Here is a 14077-nt window from a genome sequence, read left to right as displayed (position 1 = left end):
AGTGGTAATAGCAATTCTCTTAAGAATTTATTAAATCATTGCAAACATTATTAGATATTTTCTCAGCATGTGGGAACTATTTCCTCTTTTTTTGTAGCTCAAAAGGAATTTAAGACCTGTATCTTTAAAAAAAATGATAAAAATTAGCCAAATATTTTAACTAATTGTGTTCCTAGATTTAATGTTTAATATTGTGTTTGCATAGCAAATGCTAGTTTCTGATTTGATTTTTTATTTTTTTCTGGAATTTTAGTCTGGAAAAAGATATCTCTAAATGTGGCTTTTATATCAGCAAAAGTTCTGTTCAGATTTATTTTCATCTCTTTGAATGTTATTAGTGTCTATGAGAAACATTCTTAATTTTTTTTAAATTTTGAATAATTCTAATGTATATTCATGAAAAACCCCACTTATTTGTTAATGTCCTTTAAAATTTTTCTTTATCAGTTTTTCTGGTTTTAAATTTTTTTCTAATATTTCTTTAATATTTTCTAACTTTTCATTTTAAAGAGAATAAGATATTATTACGGTGTGAAAAGTAATATTTGCAGTATCTCAACTCTAGCCAGTATTCATTCTTTTATTTTTTTTTCCCCTCTTATGTTAAGGGAATTAAAGATGCAGCAAACTTTTTCTCATGGGAGTTTACCTTTTAAGAGTACCTACATTCATTCAATATGTTTAAAAGTTATTTTCCAAATCAAAGCATTTATTCAGTGAACCACCTTTTATGCTTTTTCCAGGGATTCATGTGTTGCCATTATGAGGATTATTTGAGCGAGGTTATGTAGATTAGTGGTTGATGGCTGTTCTGCCCCCTCCCACCCAAGTCCAGTTTAGAGACCTAAGACAGTGTTGCTGAGCGGCCATACCCCAGCCACCCTTCTCCATCCAGTGTTTCCTGCTGTCCAGCAAGATGGTGATAAGACTGGTAGCACTTTTTCCTGTTTTACCGTATTTCCTTTTGAGTGTAGAAAGCAAAAGGAAAGAGAAATCAGAGAGGCAGCGAGAAAGTTGGGAACGGTTACAAAAAAATGTTCTGGGGGCAGCACAGTTATATGAAATATGATTATTTTGTACATCCATTTAATGCCTACTTCCCAAGTTATTTTTAATGGTCAGAAAATTAGTTTAAAAAAGAACATATACAAAGATAAGTTTTATCTCACCCTTCTTCATTTTAAAGTCCAGATTAAAACAGAATTAACAGGGGGCACCTGGGTGGCTCAGTCGTTAAGCATCTGCCTTCAGCTGGGGTCATGATCCCAGCGTCCTGGGATCGAGCCCCGCATCGGGCTCCCTGCTCCTCTTTCTCCCACTCCCTCTGCTTGTGTTTCTTCTCTTGCTGTGTCTCTGTCAAATAAATGAATAAAATCTTAAAAAAAAAAATTAACAGTGACAGTAGAATAGCATACTCTTTTCCTCCCGCTGTGTCACTGAATAACAGGCAGCAACATGAGAGGAAGGAAATGGAAGCGAAAGAGCTTCCCTAGTGCTGGCATGACATAGGTCCCAACACATTGCCGCTTTGCCATTCTCACTTTTTTCTTGGTTGTTCTTCCTTCTCAGGTTACTTCCTCTCTTGACATCACACATTGGACCCTAGTAACCTAAAAAGTTTATCAGGCCCTGGGAAGAGAGGTTGGAAATGTGGAGTATAACAACTTAACTTTAATTTTATGTTGAGTAATTTACAAAATACGATTTTATGTATATTTATTGGTTTGGGAAAACTTGCAAGAGCTGTCCTTTTCATACGTTGACAAATACAAAGTATGCATTTTACTTCACTCTTAAAAGTATGCTGTTTTACTATAATTTGTTTATAGCGTGTCATCTGAATATAAGTTAAGCGGACAAGTTTTGTCAGAAATATTGTTTTAATGATATAATTTTTACTCAAATGTGTGCATATTAATATAACATTAGACAGAGGAATATGAGTTTGAGTTGTAAGAGAGTTGATAGTTAGGTTTTATAAACAATATGATAGCCAGTGAAAATAAGCAGGTTCTAAAAGACAGATGTTTTATTTTTGTGTTATGTTACTGTTTCCAGTAAACATGCATGAAATGGTTGGTTTAGTTATCAAAGCATGGTATCAATGAGGCTCTTTTTATGGGCTCAGTCATCGTATAAATTAGCCACGTTATCTAAGGAAAAACTCTGTTCTCATGAGTGTTAGGTCAAGGGAAGTCAATCATCTTTTCTATTCAGGTTGTTGATTACAAGTGGAAATACATAACATGGTTATGGTTATTTCAGTTTTATCTGCATAAACAACCTCTCTGTGACCCATGTTAGAACAGCATATTGGTACTTTCAATGAAGAATTATCAAGAACGAAAAGATAAAATCCAGAGATGACTTGTTCCAAATTCTGAAAGTTACAGAAAATTTAGAAATCATGGACCCAGACACAACAAAGTTTAATTGCCTCTCAAGATCTAGAACTAGAACTCAGGATTCCTGATTTCCTGATTTTCATTTGAGTCATTCTAAGTCTTAGATGGTTTTCCCCATCCTTGGAATTGATCAGTAATGTGCTCATCAAGGGTCATAGACGGTAATAAAAGATTGTAATACCAACTGAGATTATTTTCTGCTTCCAAATAGTTTTTTTTCTTTTTTTAATGAAGTGTGTATTGTGATTTCCTTTTTCTGGAACAGACAACAGCAAAACTTCTAGATGGCTCTCATCAGCAGCATGGATTTCTCTCTTTGACATACACAAAAGCTGTAACAAAAAATGTCCGCCACAAGTTAACATCAAGAAATGAGCGAAGAAGTTTTCATAAGTTATCTGAAGGTTTAACGGATGGTTCCCCTCATTTTCTTCATGAAATTCTTCTTTCAGCACAAGCTTTTGATATTGTCCTTTGCTTTCCTTTGCTTAATGCCATTGCAAGTATATTTCAAGCAAAACTACCAAGGACCCAAAAAGAGAAAAGAAAATCTCCTGGTCAGCCCATGAGGAGCCATACATTGACTTCACGCAGTTTACCTTTGATTTATATCAACACAAGCGTAATCAGAATTTTTTTTCCAAAAACAGAAGAAATGCAGCCAAGTATTGAAGGTATTGTCTTCAGATTTTTTTTTTGGTCTGATTTTACATAACTTCCATTTGGGGGCTTTAGTTTCCTATTTTTTTTAATATAGTGGTTGTATTTTGCACTTCGGTGTGTTTTAGAAAAAGTAAATATGTTATAGTCATTCTACAACTAAATCTTCAGGAGATACGTCAGAATACTGGGTATGTTTCTGACTCAATTAGTTACAGAATAAGAAATGATTTTTTTCGTCAGGGCTTTTGCTAGTAAAGCTTATACTTTCATTTGTTTTATTAAACTCAAATGTTAAGTTCCATATACCTAAGGTAACCAGAAATTAGTTTTTAAAAAAATAACCAACACTCCAAGGCTCCTGTGGCTTTTTCCAGGCTTCTTGGTGCAGATTATTTTAGGTTTTAAAATAAAGTGAATTTAGGGGCGCCTGGGTAGCTCAGTTGGTTAAGTGTCTGCCTTCGGCTCAGGTCATCATCCCAGGGTCCTGGGATCGAGCCCCACATCGGGCTCCCTGCTCAGCGGGAAGCCTGCTTCTCCCTCTCCCGCTCCCCCTGCTTGTGTTCCCTCTCCCTCTGTCAAATAAATAAATAAAATCTTTAAAAAAACAAAATAAAATAAAATAAAGTGAATTTATAATCCCATTGCCTCCACACATGAGAGTCACTTTTAAATTTTTAGTTTCCCCCATGCTATAAAACAGTGAAGAACTTTAAGGATTTTGAGTGAAATTAGAGTACTGTGGTTCACACGGTATGAACTTCAGAGTTACAGAGACCTGAGCTCAAATCCCAGCTTTACTAGTTATGAAGTATAAAATCTTGAGCAAGTTAATCTGAGTCCTATGTATAAAATGGTATTAGTGGTATTTAACTTGATAGGCCTTCCTGATAGCTTACTTTCCAGTGATGACTGCATTGAGACTATGTGAATAGTGCCACTTGCTTAGTAAGCTCTCAATAAATGAGAGTTGAATCAGGAGGAGGTATGCCCTTTCTTTCAAAGTAGAATATTTGGAAGTCCCACATTTCGCTCCTGCTTATACTTCATTGGCCAAAACTTAGTCTTATGGTTATGCCCCAGTGTGAGAGAGCCTGAGAAACAGTGTTTCCCTAGGTGGTAGGGTACCTTGCTCATAAATTAAGGCCCTGTGAATTTGAGAAAGAAGAGAGAATGCTATCAGAGGGATAAGTAATAGCTTCTGCCACATAAGAACAGTAGAGCTTTTTTTCCCTTTTAGTCCTGATGTGGAGGAGGAAGAGCTTGAATGATCAGGGATGGTAAATAAAAAAAGAAAGGCACCAAGTTCCATTCTCTTTCTTCTTGGAGTCTAGTCTATCTCTTGTTCTGTCTGCAAACACATAGGGAAGATTATTCTGCCTAACATTATAAATAATTCAGTTTTGCTCAAAGTAATGGTCCTTCTAAAAAATTTTTTTTCTATTAATAAAAATATATTTGTAGAGCTTTATAGTTCTTAATTACAAAGATGTCTAGAGGTAAATTCAGCATATTATACTTAATGGATTTTTAATACAAGCTAGTTCCTATTTCCCTTCTGGTTTTTGCTAAGAGCTATCATAAAGTTAATTACTTTGATATAAATTAGTACTCTGCATCACTGTATTCTGATAGCACTATACAGTTGTTCTCGTTTATTCAGATAGTTTGTAGAAACACATGAATGGTAAAGAATAAAGTTAGTCTTCACTGAGCAATTACAAGGGATCTGAGAGGAAACTGCTAACCAGAAAAGCTGCATATTCATTGCAGAGACACTGACCTTTATGCTTTTTCCTTGTTATTATCCTTTATTATGTGAGTATCTAATGAATGTTTAGATAATGTAATTTATATTAAAGTTACATAGGTTTAAGAAAAACCTATATTTATTTATTTATTTTTATTTAATTTAATTATGTTAGTCACCATACAGTGTTAGAGGGAGCATTTTAAAAGATTTATTTATTTGAGAGAGAGAGAATGCATGCACCTGGAGGGGAAGGGGCAGAGGGAGAAGGAGAGAAAATCTTAAGCAGTCTCCCCGCTGAGCGCAGAGCCTGACTCAGGACTCCATCCCAGGACCCTGAGAATATGACCTGAGCCAAAACCAAGAGTCTGACACTTAATCAAATGAGCTACCCAGGTGCCCCAAAAAGAAACCTATATTTTTAAACAATTTAGCTCTCTGAGAACTAGTTTCAGTGTCACAATAACATTTTCTCATAACCACACAATCAGAGAACAGACATAAAAGGTCAGGGAGATTTTCAAGCCATCTTTTGGACTTTTCAGCTGAAAGTAAGGGGAAAACACTATGGAAGCAGTAGTTTGGAAACATGATTATTTTGGTAAAAGTTTGAAGTAGTCCATTACCTTTCAAAAATATCATTATATGACAGTATCTATAACTTTTTCCATTAAGATAAAATGGCAGAAAATTTGTATCTAGATAAAAATAAGAGTAAAGTCTTATATCTATATTATAAAAAGTTCTAAATTTTTTTTTGAGGATATTGTTTTCTACAGATATCTCTCTGGTAAGTATAAAAGCATTTATTTTCCTAATCAGAGTGAGTTTCTATAATTTCACTTAAGATATGTGAGTAAGCTTTTGTGATTTCCTGAAAATTCTTTGTAGTGTATATTTTATATTTCCATAATTTTCTAATTATTTTCATTTGAATGTAAACAGTTGGTAAGGCCAAAACTTCATTGAGACCTAAGAAAAAAAGTTTTATAGGAGATGAAAAGTTAGGATGAGGTGGAGAGAAGTACAGAAAGAGGGCTGTATGAAAAAATTGGGAAAGGTCATGCAGACAAATCAGGAAGCAAAGCAACCTATCTGACTTCGTAATGCTTTAGTACTGATATAGACGTGTTCAGGAATTACAAATGACCTTCAAATTATAGGACTGAACTGGTCTCTAAGTAGTAATTGCATGTTAACTGATCCTGAATTGAATCCTTTTTCCTCTAATATCCCTAATGCTATTTTAATTTAAGGTTTCACACCTTAAATTTCACATCTAAAATATCAATAGTGATCACAAATACAAAGAAAATAAACATAGTGTATATGCTTCATCTCCCACTTAAATTTTGAAATTGGGCCTAGAATATAAAGCAGCATCAGTATGTTGCTTTTTCAAGACATGCCAGTATGGCTAAGACTTTTTAAATAGATGTTCAGTAGTGTTTATACTGGTAAATCGCCCAGAATCAGACATAGCTGTTTCTCAGTGTGCACATTTGATCTGCATTCAACTTTTGCTTATTCATCGTAAAATATCATCTGTTTGATGTACTGAATGATTTGGGATGTCTTTGACTGGTACTTGTTAATACAGGGGGCATTTTCACAGTGAATTTTTCTTTCATTTCAGTTTAGATGTTCATTCTAGGGCTTCTTTGAATAAAATTTTTGTAACAATACATGTGAGAGAAATTTACATGACAAACTAATTTTCACCATCCACGTCAGTGTCATGCCCTTAGGTGGTCATCACTAGGAGGATCTTATTTATAATGTTAAATGTTTCTTCTTAAGACAGATGTTACCTGTAAAATGTAAATTGTCTTGATCATTGAATTAGAAGTCTTTTTTTTTTTCATTTTTTTCTATTGTGGTAAAATACATATAACAAAATTTTTTCCATTTGTTATTATTCAGGGGTACCTTAATGGAATAAATTACATGGACAGTGTTTTACAACCATAACCACAATTTCCAAAATGTTTTCATCATCACAAGTAAACTCTGTTCCCATTAAGCAGTAACTCTCCCAGCCCTTGATAACCCCTAATTTACCTTCTGTCTCTCTGAATTTGCCTATTCTAGATATTTCATGTAAGTGGAATCATGAATATTTGCCTTGTTTCACTTAGCATGATGTTTTTAAGGTCCATCCATAGTGTAGCATGTATCAGAACTTCATCTTTATGGCTGGATAATATTTCATTTAATGGATGTACCACATTTTGTTAACTTCTATCTATCAGACACTTGGGTTGTTTCCAGCGTTGAGTTGGCTATTATGAGTAATGCTGCCATGAACACTAGCATACAGGTGTCTGTTGGAGCCCATTTTCACTTCTTGTGTATATGTACCTAGGAATGGAATTGCTGGATCATATGGTAATTCTGTATTAGAATTCTTTGTTTTTGAGGAACCTGCAGTCTATTTGGACACCTTTTTGACAAAGGCAGGATTTGTGGATTTTCTGAACAACGCTTATGTGCAGGCATACTACGGCCAATAAGAGGGCTCATTCTTAGTAAGGATGGGAGCATGGTTACACTGAGCACCTGAGCACCCCTGCAATGAGACAGAGGTCAGAAGTTCAGTAGTGAACTCTAGCTTCGTTTTTCTTTCCTACACAGCATTGGTTTATTGAAGCAGGTTCTGTGCTTCACTGATTTGTATACATGTCAGAAGGAATAAAAACCTGGCTCTTTGAAAAAATGGAGAGAAGAAACGCTTTATTTCTTGATTTTCTTTTGCGTTTTTGTCTTGTTTGTTGTTTTTTGGCTTCCTGTGTTAAATTAAAAGTTTTAAATTTCCCATTCAGCTGCTGTGACTAGGAAAATCCCCAATTGATTGTAATTGCAAAAATCTTTCCAGACTTTTATCTTATTTTTAAAGTTGTTTCTCTCTTTTTGGTGGTGGTTGTGGTGGGATTTTTAAGGTATAATTTCAAAATTCAGATGCCAAAGTACTTCCTAAGCAGGTAACCTAAATAAGAGCATACAGAAAAGGGTGCCTATTGTTATGACCATTTTGGAAAATATAGTCTGCCATGTTTCTCTGTGAACTTGTGGTTAATTTTAATCTTTTGCTTATATAAACTTTTTGCAGTAAACACCTTTTTAGTGGCATTTTTTCATGACTTGGGTGAGAATGTATATAAATAAATTTCTAGCAAAAGGATTACTAGATCAAAGGGCATGTACCTTTAAAATGTTAAGGGATGTCAAATGTCAAATTGCCCTTCTAAGTAGCTGCACCAGTTTTCTGTTTCCTTTCTCTCATCCTAACAGAGGTTTTGGGGTTTTGTCAGGTTCATTAATGAAAAGTACACTCTTTTTCTAAGTTGTTACTCGTCTTTTCCTTATCACTTAATAAGAGCTCTTTGTGTATTAAGTCTTTTTTCCGGCCTACATTGTATTGCATACATCTTTTTTCTTTTTTTCTTTCCTCTGCCTAGATGTGTGTCTATGTGTATATATAGTTGACCCTTGAACAATGCAGAGGTTAGGGGCACTAACCCTCCCACCCCCACAGTTGAAAATCCATGTATAACTTTTGACTCCCCAAAACTTTGGACTCCCCAAAAACTTAACTACTAACTGCTTAGGTGGGAAGCCTTACCAATAACATAAACATTTAACACATATTTTGTACGTTGTATGTATTACATGCGGTATTATAAGAATACCTAACTTTTCCTTGACTGTTTCAGTATTTCTAGGCTGCACAATTTGTCTTTGTTTCAAATTGTTGCATATCTCCAAATTTTTTCCAGGATATTTAAAAAAAAAAAATACATAGAAATGGACCCACACAGTCCAAACCCATGTTGTTCAAGGGTCAGTTGCCCTTAAATCTCCATCTATACTATCTCTGAGAAGTAGTGAATTTCCAGAATATGTGCCTTTCTATAAAACACAGTTCTAAAAATGCATGCCAAAAATTCAAAGATTTTGGCACATTCTATTAGATTTTTTTGACACTTTATCTTTCATTGTTGCTACTCTTAATTCGAATGATAATTCACCCATGAAAAATTTTTCAATGCAGTAAAATGCATATAACGTAAAATTCACCATTTTAGTCATTTTGAAGGATAGACAAATTTTTAAATGTATATTTTATTTGGAAGATTGAATGTTTTCATTTAATGCATTTTAAAAGATATAATGTGACTAAGGAAAACATGATTGAAGCAGCAATTTCATTAGAAATAAATATAATTACTTACATGACACCAGTAAAATCTAGTAAGAGTCAAGAGGGTAGTATTCATTTTACTCCAGAAAGATGTTAAAAAGTTTGCTTGAGTTATATCTGTATCAGATTAAAGCATATGTGTAAATTATGTTTTAATGAGTGTGATTGCATAACTAAATATTGCCAAATCTGTACTTCTCAGCAGAAACTGTATTATAAGCAATATCTCCAAGCAATTTGTGCCTGTAGATTGGAGTTAATTGGCAAAATAGATGCAACTGTATTTCCCATTAGTAAGCATGACGGTCACAAGGTATTTTTGAACCTTCTTTCTGTCTTCAACCGCAAATACGGCAATAACTATTAAAACCTTTTGTTAATAGCTTTGTGTAGGGTTGTCACTATAGTTAGGGCTTTTTAAAAGTATAACGTTGCACAGTGGCAAGTTCAAATACTCTTGAGCCTTTAGATGTTTTACTGTGTCAAGTTTATACTGAGAACCTTAAAAGAAAGCTGAAGTCTCCAACACTTTTATTTCTTGTTGGATTTAAGAAAACTAATTTATAAGCAACAGTCTTATGTTATCTGACAATTGCAGGGAAATTCTGCTCTTTATTTAATCTTTTGGTTACTTAAGCTCATAACTTCAGAGTTGTTCATAACGTTTTGATTTTCAATACAGTCTTGCCCCAAGAAAAGATAAAATCTTTCAGACTTACATTTCACATTACATTAAATGTAAAAGTTTCTAGTAGTTCATGTGTAAAATCAGTTAATAATAAAAATATATTTAACATTCTAATATTTTATTTAAACAAATGATACTGAAAGTCTGGTTTTCAACTTGAATATTGTTTGCATTATGTGCAAACATTATCAGGATCCTGAATCTACAGGTGTTTGACTTCCAGTTTAAGCTATTTATTTCAGAATAGTGGACTGTTATTTGGATCTAGTATGAGTCTTCTAGAGTAAGTAGTTCCGCATGAGCCTAAATTTTAAAAAATACAGTTCAAGCAAAGAATGAAGGCATTCATTTTCATGTTGAAAATGCATCTAGAGGGAACATTTCCTCATATGGTCCAACTATTGAATGCAGGTGAAATAAACCAAAAAAGGGGAAGCTTATTTTTTTCCAATTATAAAGTAACTAAAGAACTGAATAAAGGCATTTTTTTTGTATAAATACTTATTTTTATTATTTTTTCTTATCTCTCAGAGGTAGATTTTGATAAGCTAGATACTTTCTGTAATAAGATTATTTAGTTTGTGAATGATCTGCATTAAGTGCTTTTTTTTATTATTATAACTTTATAGTCAGTATAATCTAGTGAGAACACTTTTGGCTCTAACAGAAACAGAATTCTGTTCTTGGATCTGGCTTTGTATATAACACCAAGTACGTCATTTTTCTTCCATATGTACCTCATTTACTGCAGTGTTTCTATTACATTTCAGGCTTTCATATGGTGGGTCGTATCTGCAGCCTGGGAGAACAGTTAGCAAGTACACTAATTGCACTTTTGTGGTATGGTCTATTCTCCGGGCCTACTATTTATTGATTTAATTGATGCCTGCTGCTTAATCAGAGGTTTTACCCGCATGGAACTATTTGATAAGCTTGGCATAAAATGCAAGATCTGTGAAATGTAAACAGTGTTCATAGACTAAGGACCTATAATCAAGCCAGACCTCTAGTCATTTGAAAATAGTACAGCTGCATGAGAAGTAGTTTTCTATTTGATTTTTTTTGCTGTGGACATTTAAAAGTACTATCTTTATTGTAGCATCCCCCTGCTAATATTTATTTTGTTAGCTCCCCCCTTTTTTTCCCTCTTTCTGTCCTTCTTACCCCCACCTCCCAGCTGTTTTGCCACTCCCTTTGTGTACATCTTCTGGTTCCTTCTTTTCCTCACTGAATATCTTTCTTCTAACTTTTTCTGATGTTCTTGATTCTGACTTTCTTTTTTAGACTAATCTAAGTCAGACCATACTGAGTGTACTGCTGAAGCAGCTGGAAATAATCTCTTAGCTTTTGCATTCTTTGGGCACCACAGTTTGCGAAATATGGATTGTATGCCTTTGTAGGCGTGTTCTGTTCAGGATATTCCTGAGGTCTTGCAGCCAGTCCTTTTCTGTTCCATTTGTGGCAGATGATAGTTTCTTGAGAGAAATTATGAGTTTTAGTACATGTTTTCTTCCAAACCCAGAAAGTTGTATGTTGTTAGCAATTTTAAACAGTTTTTTAAACAGCTACTACAGTGAGATCATCTGGTGGAGAAGAAGGAGTAGAATTTAATATAAATTAATGCCGCAATGAAGGACCCCTTTCCATTTCGAATAGTCCTTAGAAAAGACATTGGATTAGCCAGTGATTTATAGAAAAATTGTTGAACTTTATAAGATAAGAACATGGTAAAATATTGCTTTATTCAGTACAAAGGATCAGAATCGATTTATATATATATATATATATACACATATATATATTAAGTTTTTATTGTTTTTGAGATTACTTACCTTAGTGATAGATTCCATTAAGAGGTAGGACTTTTACATAGGTGTGAAATTACTACTTCTCAAGCAATTTCACAGTAGAAATTATTAAACTTAAAAAGCGCCTAGAATAGCAAGTTGAAATGTCCTTGTATAATAAACAGTCCTTGGTTTTTTCTTTCTTCACCATTGTAGCCATTATGTTTCCTTTGGGTCTTAGGACGTGTTAATAGCTTAAAGTGCTGTTACTGTGTGTGTGTGTGTGTTGTATTTAATTATTATTTATCATGTAAATTTAAATGGCTTTGAGAATCGGTTCCTGACTTTGTGGTGATCTTCAATATATTTGTAGACAGTAATATATTTGTACACAGCAATGCAGTGGTAAAAATCCTAGGGCTGACGATCACTTGGGAGAAAGAGGTAGTAGTCTAAGACTATGAAATTTGATAAATATATTACTTCAGCACTACTTATATGTATTTAACATCATATGTTTTAATGTTGGGGTGGAGTTGGTTCTTTTTTAATTGCCATTTTAATCTTGTATAAGAGAAAACTACTTAGGGCGCCTGGGTGGCTCAGATGGTTAAGCGTCTGCCTTCGGCTCAGGTCATGATCCTGGAGTCCTGGGATCGAGTCCCGCAACAGGCTCCCTGCTCCTTGGGAGCCTGCTTCTCCCTCTGCCTCTCTCTCTCTCTCTCTCTCTCTGTCTCTTGTGAATAAATAAATAAAATCTTTAAAAAAAAGAGAGAGAGAGAAAACTACTTAATGGGATGTAAAGGAAATAGTTTTAAAAAGCATCAAATATTTTTATTTTTAATGTAATGTTTTCCTTGTCCTCCTTTATTGGTTTTTATCTTAATGTGTCTCTACCCCATTATTCAAAGATTTCTCCTTATGCATGAAGTTACACACAGACCCACTGTATACTTCATGAGTCTATTTCTCTTGTTACAGTTAATCAGGCAGCAAAAGAAGACACCATGGTTTTGAAGATTGGCTCTGTTGCTATGGCTCCCCAAGCTGACAATCCCCTTGGCAGATCTGTCCTCAGGAAAGATATTTACCAGTAAGTTTATTTTCTTACGTTCAATCTTGCAACAATTTCATCCTGCAAAGAAGTACACTGATCAATAAAACTTGCTTAGTGTGGCCTGCAGAAATACTTTTCATTTGGAATCTTTTGATATTTAAAACCAGGTTTTTCTGATTTTCTTCAGTTGTGGGTTTTTAAATTCATTCAGACAAATCAAGTATTTCTGTGAAGTGTTGATGAATAACAGAATGTAAGCACCGAGTCACCATAAAGCTGAAGAAGCGCAGTTTGGAAAAGTTTAGCAGGCTTTAAATTTGACCAAATCTCCAATCACACAGGAAAAAGAGGTTCTCTCCAGAACTACCACATCCTACTGTAGTCATGTTGTATCAAATTGAAGCATTTTCTTAATTTAGCTATAAGCCATTATTTGAAATGTAGGACTGTGGATGTCATATGGATCAAAGCTGTAAAGAAAAGCAAACTTCTAAGGAGAAATTTCACAGTAAACACTTTCTGTGAAAATGCCATGCTCTGGATTTTGTCACTGAGTATTTGCAAACCACACCAAGCATCTATGAACAACTAAACTGGTGAACATATGTAATCAACATGATAAAAATAATACATCATTCGTACTGAACTTGGCACTGCTGCCAGACATAAAAGTACAGTTGCAAATCGTACCAAGTGAGAAAAATCACAGAAATACAGATGTACGAGTGTGTCTTATTCATCCTGCTGGTCTGCTTCTCAGATGAGGTAGTGTCACTCTTTGAAAATAAATTCCTACTGTTCACCAATAAATGTTACTGCTAGGAGAGGTTCTGATTTTTGTAATGCACTTACCACCTAGAGGTTGCCAGCAATCTTTAAGAGGGGAGCTATGGATTTTATTTTCTCAAATTTTTCTGTTATTTGAGTTGATAGGTTTTTCCTTTGAATTATGTATCAGGTTCTCTTTCTTGTATTATTTTTGTTGGTAGCTTATAGTATTCATCCCTTAAGGTTTCTGGGGGCTTTTTGTTTTTGTTTCTGTTTTGTTTTGTTTTTGCTAGTTTATGTAGAATCTCAGGATGCAGGAACTGAAGAAGGCCTTAGGAATTTTTGAATCCCGCTGCCTTACTTTATACATTAGGAAACTGAGGATCCAAAAGAATAGTCGTCTCTAGTCAAGTAATGATAGAGGCAAGACCACAACTCCTACCATTTTACTCTCTCAGGCGCTAGAGAAAAGGATTGCAGTAGAATTCTTTCTGGATAAAAATAATTTTCTAATATTTGAAAATTCTTTCAGGTGTATTTGTCTTTTCTACTTCATTTGTCTACCACTTCAGAAGTCAGTGGTCCTCAAAGAGGGTCCTGCTTTACTTTTGGTGAAAGAAATATGTTTTATATTAAAAGATCCTATCACCATCAATAAAGTAAACCCCTGAGAAACTTCCTTTCCTCCTCTACCCTCTCCACTTGCTGGCTCCTCAGCAGTCATTTGTGGGGATGTGGCTCTCCTCTGCTTGTTTGTCACT

The 14077-nt window shown here is 34.4% G+C and overlaps 1 protein-coding gene across 6 annotated transcripts in view; it reads left to right on the top strand.

Annotated features, from left to right (window-relative positions):
- Positions 1 to 14077, top strand: part of VPS13B (vacuolar protein sorting 13 homolog B) — a 750734-nt gene that overhangs the window by 419981 nt on the left and 316676 nt on the right. For all 6 annotated transcript variants that reach the window (XM_028108562.1, XM_028108579.1, XM_028108553.1 and 3 more), the window contains 2 exons: positions 2671 to 3079; positions 12473 to 12584. In XM_028108562.1, coding sequence (XP_027964363.1) covers positions 2671 to 3079; positions 12473 to 12584 — 521 coding nt within the window. The remainder of the gene's footprint in view (positions 1 to 2670; positions 3080 to 12472; positions 12585 to 14077) is intronic.

This window comes from Eumetopias jubatus, unplaced genomic scaffold (assembly GCF_037043125.1).
Source record: "Eumetopias jubatus isolate StellerSeaLion01/CBP00866 unplaced genomic scaffold, mEumJub1_p1.0 scaffold_4, whole genome shotgun sequence".
NCBI lineage: Eukaryota > Metazoa > Chordata > Mammalia > Carnivora > Otariidae > Eumetopias > Eumetopias jubatus.
This window is presented reverse-complemented; position numbering and strand designations above follow the sequence as displayed.